This window comes from Oncorhynchus mykiss, unplaced genomic scaffold, assembly GCF_013265735.2.
Source record: "Oncorhynchus mykiss isolate Arlee unplaced genomic scaffold, USDA_OmykA_1.1 un_scaffold_278, whole genome shotgun sequence".
NCBI lineage: Eukaryota > Metazoa > Chordata > Actinopteri > Salmoniformes > Salmonidae > Oncorhynchus > Oncorhynchus mykiss.
Window position 1 is genome coordinate 67,831 of NW_023493732.1, and position 9,954 is coordinate 77,784.

Here is a 9,954-nt window from a genome sequence, read left to right on the forward strand (position 1 = left end):
GAGCAACAGTTGTCATTGTAGGTGCGGCAGTTGTAGTTGTCATAAGAACTAAAAATGTTATAGTAGGAGGTGCAGTTATGGTTGTAGGTTTAGCTGCAGTTGCGGTTGTTGTAAGAGCTGCAGTTGTAGTTATTGTAGCAGGTGCTGCAGTGGTTGTCCAAGTAGGTGCTGAAGTTGTATTGATCATAGGAGCTACGGTTCTTGTTATAGGTGCTGCTGTTGTAAAGGTCGGAGTAGGTGTTGTGGTTATCGTAGGAGCTTCAGTTGTAGTTATTGTAGCAGGTGCTGCAGTGTTTGTCAAAGTAGATACAGATGTTCTTGTAGGTGATGCAGTGGTTGTTGAAGTAGGTGCTGCAGTTGTAGTGGTCGTAGAAGCTACAGTTGTTATAGGTGCTGCTGTTGTAATGGTCGTAGTAGGTGTTGTGGTTATCGTAGGAGCTTCAGTTGTCGTTGTAGGTGCTTCTGTTGTGGTTGTAGGATCTAAAGTTGTTGTAGTAGGAGCTGCAGTTGTGCTTGTCGTAGGATCTGCAGTTGTGGTTGTTATAGTAAGTGCTGCAGATGTTGTTGTCATAGTAGGTGCTGCAGATGTAGTTGCCGTAGTAGGTGCTGCAGTTGTAGTTGGTGCTGCAGTTGTGGTTGTCATAGTAGGTGTTGTAGTTGTCGTAGTAGGCGCTGAAGTCGTGGTTGTCGTAGCAGTTTCGGATGTAGTTGTCGTTGTAAGTGCTGCAGTTGTGGGGGTCGTAGGAGCTACAGTTGTTGTGGTTGTCGTAGGAGCTGCAGTTGTGGTTGTCGCAGGAGCTGCAGTTGTGGTTGTCGCAGGAGCTGCGGTTGTGGTTGTCGTAGGAGCTGTGGTTGTCGTAGGAGCTGCGGTTGTGGTTGTCGTAAGAGCTGCGGTTGTGGTTGTCGTAAGAGCTGCGGTTGTGGTTGTCGTAGGAGCTGCGGTTGTGGTTGTCGTAGGAGCTGTGGTTGTCGTAGGAGCTGTGGTTGTCGTAGGAGCTTTGGTTGTCGTAGGAGCTGTGGTTGTGGTTGTCGTAGGAGCTGCGGTTGTGGTTGTCGTAGGAGCTGCGGTTGTGGTTGTCGTAGGAGCTGCGGTTGTGGTTGTCGTAGGAGTTGTGGTTGTCGTAGGAGCTGCGGTTGTCGTAGGAGCTGCGGTTGTGGTTGTCGTAGGAGCTGCGGTTGTGGTTGTCGTAGGAGCTGCGGTTGTGGGTGTCGTTGTGGGTGTCGTAGTAGGTGTTGTGGGTGTCGTAGTAGGTGTTGTAGCTGTCGTGGGCGCTGAAATCGTGGTTGTTGTAGCAGCTTCGGTTGTAGTTGCCATAGTAGGTGGTGCAGTTGTGGTTATCGTAGGAGCTACAGTTGTTGTAGTTGGAGCTGCAGTTGTGGTTGTCGTAGGAGCTACAGTTGTGGTTGTCATAGTAGGTGTCGTAGTAGGCGCTGAAGTCGTGGTTGTCGTAGCAGTTTCGGCTGTAGTTGTCGTAGTAGGTGCTGCAGTTGTGGTCGTAGGAGCTACAGTTGTTGTGGGGGTCGTAGCAGCTACAGTTGTGGTTGTCGTGGGAGGTACAGTTGTGGTTGTCGTGGGAGGTACAGTTGTGGTTGTCGTGGGAGGTACAGTTGTGGTTGTCGTAGGAGGTACAGTTGTGGTTGTCGTAGGAGGTACAGTTGTGGTTGTCGTAGGAGGTACAGTTGTGGTTGTCGTAGGAGGTACAGTTGTGGTTGTCGTGGGAGGTACATTTGTGGTTGTCGTGGGAGGTACAGTTGTGGTTGTCGTGGGAGGTACAGTTGTGGTTGTCGTGGGAGGTACAGTTGTGGTTGTCGTAGGAGGTACAGTTGTGGTTGTCGTAGGAGGTACAGTTGTGGTTGTCGTGGGAGGTAGAGTTGTGGTTGTCGTGGGAGGTACAGTTGTGGTTGACGTGGGAGGTACAGTTGTGGTTGTCGTGGGAGGTACCGTTGTGGTTGTCGTGGGAGGTACCGTTGTGGTTGTCGTGGGAGGTACCGTTGTGGTTGTCGTGGGAGGTACCGTTGTGGTTGTCGTAGGAGGTACAGTTGTGGTTGTCGTAGGAGCTACAGTTGTGGTTGTCGTAGGAGGTACAGTTGTGGTTGTCGTAGGAGGTACAGTTGTGGTTGTCGTGGGAGGTACAGTTGTGGTTGTCGTGGGAGGTACAGTTGTGGTTGTCGTGGGAGGTACAGTTGTGGTTGTCGTGGGAGGTACAGTTGTGGTTGTCGTGGGAGGTACAGTTGTGGTTGTCGTGGGAGGTACAGTTGTGGTTGTCGTGGGAGGTACAGTTGTGGTTGTCGTGGGAGGTACAGTTGTGGTTGTCGTGGGAGGTACAGTTGTGGTTGTCGTGGGAGGTACAGTTGTGGTTGTCGTGGGAGGTACAGTTGTGGTTGTCGTGGGAGGTACAGTTGTGGTTGTCGTGGGAGGTACAGTTGTGGTTGTCGTGGGAGGTACAGTTGTGGTTGTCGTGGGAGGTACCGTTGTGGTTGTCGTGGGAGGTACCGTTGTGGTTGTCGTGGGAGGTACCGTTGTGGTTGTCGTGGGAGGTACCGTTGTGGTTGTCGTAGGAGGTACAGTTGTGGTTGTCGTAGGAGGTACAGTTGTGGTTGTCGTAGGAGGTACAGTTGTGGTTGTCGTAGGAGGTACAGTTGTGGTTGTCGTAGGAGGTACAGTTGTGGTTGTCGTAGGAGGTACAGTTGTGGTTGTCGTAGGAGGTACAGTTGTGGTTGTCGTAGGAGGTACAGTTGTGGTTGTCGTAGGAGGTACAGTTGTGGTTGTCGTAGGAGGTACAGTTGTGGTTGTCGTAGGAGGTACAGTTGTGGTTGTCGTAGGAGGTACAGTTGTGGTTGTCGTAGGAGGTACAGTTGTGGTTGTCGTAGGAGGTACAGTTGTGGTTGTCGTAGGAGGTACAGTTGTGGTTGTCGTAGGAGGTTCAGTTGTGGTTGTCGTAGGAGGTAGAGTTGTGGTTGTCGTAGGAGGTAGAGTTGTGGTTGTCGTAGGAGGTAGAGTTGTGGTTATCGTAGGAGGTAGAGTTGTGGTTGTCGTAGGAGGTAGAGTTGTGGTTGTCGTAGGAGGTACAGTTGTGGTTGTCGTGGGAGGTACAGTTGTGGTTGTCGTGGGAGGTACAGTTGTGGTTGTCGTGGGAGGTACAGTTGTGGTTGTCGTGGGAGGTACAGTTGTGGTTGTCGTGGGAGGTACAGTTGTGGTTGTCGTGGGAGGTACAGTTGTGGTTGTCGTGGGAGGTACAGTTGTGGTTGTCGTGGGAGGTACAGTTGTGGTTGTCGTGGGAGGTACAGTTGTGGTTGTCGTGGGAGGTACCGTTGTGGTTGTCGTGGGAGGTACCGTTGTGGTTGTCGTGGGAGGTACCGTTGTGGTTGTCGTGGGAGGTACCGTTGTGGTTGTCGTAGGAGGTACAGTTGTGGTTGTCGTAGGAGGTACAGTTGTGGTTGTCGTAGGAGGTACAGTTGTGGTTGTCGTAGGAGGTACAGTTGTGGTTGTCGTAGGAGGTACAGTTGTGGTTGTCGTAGGAGGTACAGTTGTGGTTGTCGTAGGAGGTACAGTTGTGGTTGTCGTAGGAGGTACAGTTGTGGTTGTCGTAGGAGGTACAGTTGTGGTTGTCGTAGGAGGTACAGTTGTGGTTGTCGTAGGAGGTACAGTTGTGGTTGTCGTAGGAGGTACAGTTGTGGTTGTCGTAGGAGGTACAGTTGTGGTTGTCGTAGGAGGTACAGTTGTGGTTGTCGTAGGAGGTACAGTTGTGGTTGTCGTAGGAGGTACAGTTGTGGTTGTCGTAGGAGGTACAGTTGTGGTTGTCGTAGGAGGTTCAGTTGTGGTTGTCGTAGGAGGTAGAGTTGTGGTTGTCGTAGGAGGTAGAGTTGTGGTTGTCGTAGGAGGTAGAGTTGTGGTTATCGTAGGAGGTAGAGTTGTGGTTGTCGTAGGAGGTAGAGTTGTGGTTGTCGTAGGAGGTAGAGTTGTGGTTGTCGTAGGAGGTAGAGTTGTGGTTGTCGTAGGAGGTAGAGTTGTGGTTGTCGTAGGAGGTACAGTTGTGGTTGTCGTAGGAGGTACAGTTGTGGTGGTCGTAGGAGGTACAGTTGTGGTGGTCGTGGGAGGTACAGTTGTGGTGGTCGTGGGAGGTACAGTTGTGGTGGTCGTGGGAGGTACAGTTGTGGTTGTCGTAGGAGGTAGAGTTGTGGTTGTCGTAGGAGGTTCAGTTGTGGTTGTCGTAGGAGGTACAGTTGTGGTTGTCGTAGGAGGTAGAGTTGTGGTTGTCGTAGGAGGTAGAGTTGTGGTTGTCGTAGGAGGTAGAGTTGTGGTTGTCGTAGGAGGTAGAGTTGTGGTTGTCGTAGGAGGTAGAGTTGTGGTTGTCGTAGGAGGTAGAGTTGTGGTTGTCGTAGGAGGTACAGTTGTGGTTGTCGTAGGAGGTACAGTTGTGGTTGTCGTGGGAGGTACAGTTGTGGTGGTCGTGGGAGGTACAGTTGTGGTGGTCGTGGGAGGTACAGTTGTGGTTGTCGTGGGAGGTACAGTTGTGGTTGTCGTGGGAGGTACCGTTGTGGTTGTCGTGGGAGGTACCGTTGTGGTTGTCGTGGGAGGTACAGTTGTGGTTGTCGTGGGAGGTACAGTTGTGGTTGTCGTGGGAGGTACAGTTGTGGTTGTCGTAGGAGGTACAGTTGTGGTTGTCGTAGGAGGTACAGTTGTGGTTGTCGTAGGAGGTACAGTTGTGGTTGTCGTGTGAGGTACAGTTGTGGTTGTCGTGGGAGGTACAGTTGTGGTTGTCGTGGGAGGTACCGTTGTGGTTGTCGTGGGAGGTACCGTTGTGGTTGTCGTGGGAGGTACCGTTGCGGTTGTCGTGGGAGGTACCGTTGTGGTTGTCGTGGGAGGTACCGTTGTGGTTGTCGTGGGAGGTACAGTTGTGGTTGTCGTGGGAGGTACAGTTGTGGTTGTCGTAGGAGGTACAGTTGTGGTTGTCGTAGGAGGTACAGTTGTGGTTGTCGTAGGAGGTACAGTTGTGGTTGTCGTAGGAGGTACAGTTGTGGTTGTCGTGGGAGGTAGAGTTGTGGTTGTCGTGGGAGGTACAGTTGTGGTTGTCGTGGGAGGTACAGTTGTGGTTGTCGTAGGAGGTACAGTTGTGGTTGTCGTAGGAGGTACAGTTGTGGTTGTCGTAGGAGGTAGAGTTGTGGTTGTCGTAGGAGGTACAGTTGTGGTTGTCGTAGGAGGTACAGTTGTGGTTGTCGTAGGAGGTACAGTTGTGGTTGTCGTAGGAGGTACAGTTGTGGTTGTCGTAGGAGGTACAGTTGTGGTTGTCGTAGGAGGTACAGTTGTGGTTGTCGTAGGAGGTACAGTTGTGGTTGTCGTAGGAGGTACAGTTGTGGTTGTCGTATGAGGTTCAGTTGTGGTTGTCGTAGGAGGTAGAGTTGTGGTTGTCGTAGGAGGTAGAGTTGTGGTTGTCGTAGGAGGTAGAGTTGTGGTTGTCGTAGGAGGTAGAGGTGTGGTTGTCGTAGGAGGTAGAGTTGTGGTTGTCGTAGGAGGTAGAGTTGTGGTTGTCGTAGGAGGTAGAGTTGTGGTTGTCGTAGGAGGTACAGTTGTGGTTGTCGTAGGAGGTACAGTTGTGGTTGTCGTAGGAGGTACAGTTGTGGTGGTCGTGGGAGGTACAGTTGTGGTGGTCGTGGGAGGTACAGTTGTGGTGGTCGTGGGAGGTACAGTTGTGGTTGTCGTAGGAGGTACAGTTGTGGTTGTCGTAGGAGGTTCAGTTGTGGTTGTCGTAGGAGGTACAGTTGTGGTTGTCGTAGGAGGTAGAGTTGTGGTTGTCGTAGGAGGTAGAGTTGTGGTTGTCGTAGGAGGTAGAGTTGTGGTTGTCGTAGGAGGTAGAGTTGAGGTTGTCGTAGGAGGTAGAGTTGTGGTTGTCGTAGGAGGTACAGTTGTGGTTGTCGTAGGAGGTACAGTTGTGGTTGTCGTAGGAGGTACAGTTGTGGTGGTCGTGGGAGGTACAGTTGTGGTGGTCGTGGGAGGTACAGTTGTGGTTGTCGTGGGAGGTACAGTTGTGGTTGTCGTGGGAGGTACCGTTGTGGTTGTCGTGGGAGGTACCGTTGTGGTTGTCTTGGGAGGTACAGTTGTGGTTGTCGTGGGAGGTACAGTTGTGGTTGTCGTGGGAGGTACAGTTGTGGTTGTCGTAGGAGGTACAGTTGTGGTTGTCGTAGGAGGTACAGTTGTGGTTGTCGTGGGAGGTACAGTTGTGGTTGTCGTGGGAGGTACAGTTGTGGTTGTCGTGGGAGGTACAGTTGTGGTTGTCGTGGGAGGTACAGTTGTGGTTGTCGTGGGAGGTACAGTTGTGGTTGTCGTGGGAGGTACAGTTGTGGTTGTCGTGGGAGGTACAGTTGTGGTTGTCGTGGGAGGTACAGTTGTGGTTGTCGTGGGAGGTACAGTTGTGGTTGTCGTGGGAGGTACAGTTGTGGTTGTCTTGGGAGGTACAGTTGTGGTTGTCGTGGGAGGTACCGTTGTGGTTGTCGTGGGAGGTACCGTTGTGGTTGTCGTGGGAGGTACCGTTGTGGTTGTCGTGGGAGGTACAGTTGTGGTTGTCGTGGGAGGTACAGCTGTGGTTGTCGTAGGAGGTACAGTTGTGGTTGTCGTAGGAGGTACAGTTGTGGTTGTCGTAGGAGGTACAGTTGTGGTTGTCGTAGGAGGTACAGTTGTGGTTGTCGTAGGAGGTACAGTTGTGGTTGTCGTAGGAGGTACAGTTGTGGTTGTCGTAGGAGGTACAGTTGTGGTTGTCGTAGGAGGTACAGTTGTGGTTGTCGTAGGAGGTACAGTTGTGGTTGTCGTAGGAGGTTCAGTTGTGGTTGTCGTAGGAGGTAGAGTTGTGGTTGTCGTAGGAGGTAGAGTTGTGGTTGTCGTAGGAGGTAGAGTTGTGGTTGTCGTAGGAGGTAGAGTTGTGGTTGTCGTAGGAGGTAGAGTTGTGGTTGTCGTAGGAGGTAGAGTTGCGGTTGTCGTAGGAGGTACAGTTGTGGTTGTCGTAGGAGGTACAGTTGTGGTTGTCGTAGGAGGTACAGTTGTGGTGGTCGTGGGAGGTACAGTTGTGGTTGTCGTGGGAGGTACAGTTGTGGTTGTCGTGGGAGGTACAGTTGTGGTGGTCGTGGGAGGTACAGTTGTGGTTGTCGTAGGAGGTACAGTTGTGGTTGTCGTAGGAGGTACAGTTGTGGTTGTCGTAGGAGGTACAGTTGTGGTGGTCGTGGGAGGTACAGTTGTGGTGGTCGTGGGAGGTACAGTTGTGGTTGTCGTGGGAGGTACAGTTGTGGTTGTCGTGGGAGGTACAGTTGTGGTTGTCGTAGGAGGTTCAGTTGTGGTTGTCGTAGGAGGTACAGTTGTGGTTGTCGTAGGAGGTAGAGTTGTGGTTGTCGTAGGAGGTAGAGTTGTGGTTGTCGTAGGAGGTAGAGTTGTGGTTGTCGTAGGAGGTAGAGTTGTGGTTGTCGTAGGAGGTAGAGTTGTGGTTGTCGTAGGAGGTACAGTTGTGGTTGTCGTAGGAGGTACAGTTGTGGTTGTCGTAGGAGGTACAGTTGTGGTTGTCGTAGGAGGTACAGTTGTGGTTGTCGTAGGAGGTACAGTTGTGGTGGTCGTGGGAGGTACAGTTGTGGTTGTCGTGGGAGGTACAGTTGTGGTTGTCGTGGGAGGTACAGTTGTGGTGGTCGTGGGAGGTACAGTTGTGGTGGTCGTGGGAGGTACAGTTGTGGTTGTCGTGGGAGGTACAGTTGTGGTTGTCGTGGGAGGTACAGTTGTGGTTGTCGTAGGAGGTTCAGTTGTGGTTGTCGTAGGAGGTAGAGTTGTGGTTGTCGTAGGAGGTAGAGTTGTGGTTGTCGTAGGAGGTAGAGTTGTGGTTGTCGTAGGAGGTAGAGTTGTGGTTGTCGTAGGAGGTACAGTTGTGGTTGTCGTAGGAGGTACAGTTGTGGTTGTCGTAGGAGGTACAGTTGTGGTTGTCGTAGGAGGTACAGTTGTGGTGGTCGTGGGAGGTACAGTTGTGGTGGTCGTGGGAGGTACAGTTGTGGTTGTCGTGGGAGGTACAGTTGTGGTTGTCGTGGGAGGTACCGTTGTGGTTGTCGTGGGAGGTACCGTTGTGGTTGTCGTGGGAGGTACAGTTGTGGTTGTCGTGGGAGGTACAGTTGTGGTTGTCGTGGGAGGTACAGTTGTGGTTGTCGTGGGAGGTACCGTTGTGGTTGTCGTGGGAGGTACAGTTGTGGTTGTCGTAGGAGGTACAGTTGTGGTTGTCGTAGGAGGTACAGTTGTGGTTGTCGTAGGAGGTACAGTTGTGGTAGGAGGTACAGTTGTCGTAGGAGGTACAGTTGTGGTTGTCGTAGGAGGTACAGTTGTTGTTGTCGGAGGAGGTACAGTTGTGGTTGTCGTAGGAGGTACAGTTGTGGTTGTCGTAGGAGGTACAGTTGTGGTTGTCGTAGGAGGTACAGTTGTGGTTGTCGTAGGAGGTACAGTTGTGGTTGTCGTAGGAGGTACAGTTGTGGTTGTCGTAGGAGGTACAGTTGTGGTTGTCGTGGGAGGTACAGTTGTGGTTGTCGTGGGAGGTACAGTTGTGGTTGTCGTGGGAGGTACAGTTGTGGTTGTCGTGGGAGGTACAGTTGTGGTTGTCGTGGGAGGTACAGTTGTGGTTGTCGTGGGAGGTACAGTTGTGGTTGTCGTGGGAGGTACAGTTGTGGTTGTCGTGGGAGGTACCGTTGTGGTTGTCGTGGGAGGTACCGTTGTGGTTGTCGTAGGAGGTACAGTTGTGGTTGTCGTAGGAGGTACAGTTGTGGTTGTCGTAGGAGGTACAGTTGTGGTTGTCGTAGGAGGTACAGTTGTGGTTGTCGTAGGAGGTACAGTTGTGGTTGTCGTAAGAGGTACAGTTGTGGTGGTCGTAGGAGGTACAGTTGTGGTGGTCGTAGGAGGTACAGTTGTGGTGGTCGTAGGAGGTACAGTTGTGGTTGTCGTCGGTGCTGCAGTTGTAGTGGTTGTCGTAGGTGCTGCAGTTGTAGTGGTTGTCGTAGGTGCTGCAGTTGTAGTGGTTGTCGTAGGTGCTGCAGTTGTAGTGGTTGTCGTAGGTGCTGCAGTTGTAGTGGTTGTCGTAGGTGCTGCAGTTGTAGTGGTTGTCGTAGGTGCTGCAGTTGTAGTGGTTGTCGTAGGTGTTGTAGTGGTTGTCGTAGGTGCTGCAGTTGTAGTGGTTGTCGTAGGTGCTGCAGTTGTAGTGGTTGTCGTAGGTGCTGCAGTTGTAGTGGTTGTCGTAGGTGCTGCAGTTGTGGTCAGAACTCCATGGATATTCCAGCATAAAAACACTGGTTTATGAGATGAATGGTTAATATGTTTATTGCGCACAATATCAACATTTCCAAGATTTCCCTTCATCAGCATGGTGCAGTTTTTGACATCTTATTATGTAATATATACAATTATAATTTATAGCTACATTATTCCCTTGATTGTTAATAATATTACCTATAATACCTTATTGAGATTACCACACCTGAGTTCTATTTTTGTTGTTGTTGAAAAGAGGGTACATTTTTCATTACAGTAGTGTGGTAATATAATTCAAGTAATAGAGGTTACAGCAGTGTGATAATGTTTACCGCTTACAATTGAGTCATTTTCCTTTTTTATATTTTGGAAACCATATATCATCATTTTGATATCATGGATGGTCAGTCCTTGCATCCATAGCTACATCTATGAATTTGAGAGTGATTACGTTTACTAAAGTGGTGGGGTGTCCGCATTGTTGTTGTTTGAATCCCAGATTTCCCCATTAGGGACTCGGGGACTAAGGACTAAAATCTTTAGTAAAGCTATCAAATCGAGGGGAGACATTTGACAGTAAAGTAGCCTTGGCAAAATGTAAAATTGCCCCCATGAAATGTCAAAATAAACATATTTAGAAAAAAATCATAAGCATAGTAACATCATATGCATACAACATGTACATCATTGCTCATTAT

The 9,954-nt window shown here is 50.7% G+C and overlaps 1 protein-coding gene across 1 annotated transcript; it reads right to left on the minus strand.

Moving 5' to 3' along the window:
• Positions 1 to 673: 673 nt before the first annotated feature.
• LOC118948982 (mucin-2-like) lies at positions 674 to 6,421 on the minus strand (the record flags this gene model as incomplete). The annotated part of the gene is made up of 6 exons (XM_036973631.1): positions 674 to 760; positions 1,496 to 1,543; positions 2,504 to 2,551; positions 4,619 to 4,732; positions 5,213 to 5,260; positions 6,323 to 6,421. Coding segments are annotated over 6 exons (444 nt in total), but the record flags the coding sequence as incomplete, so codon positions are not given.
• Between the last annotated feature and the right edge of the window lie 3,533 nt (positions 6,422 to 9,954).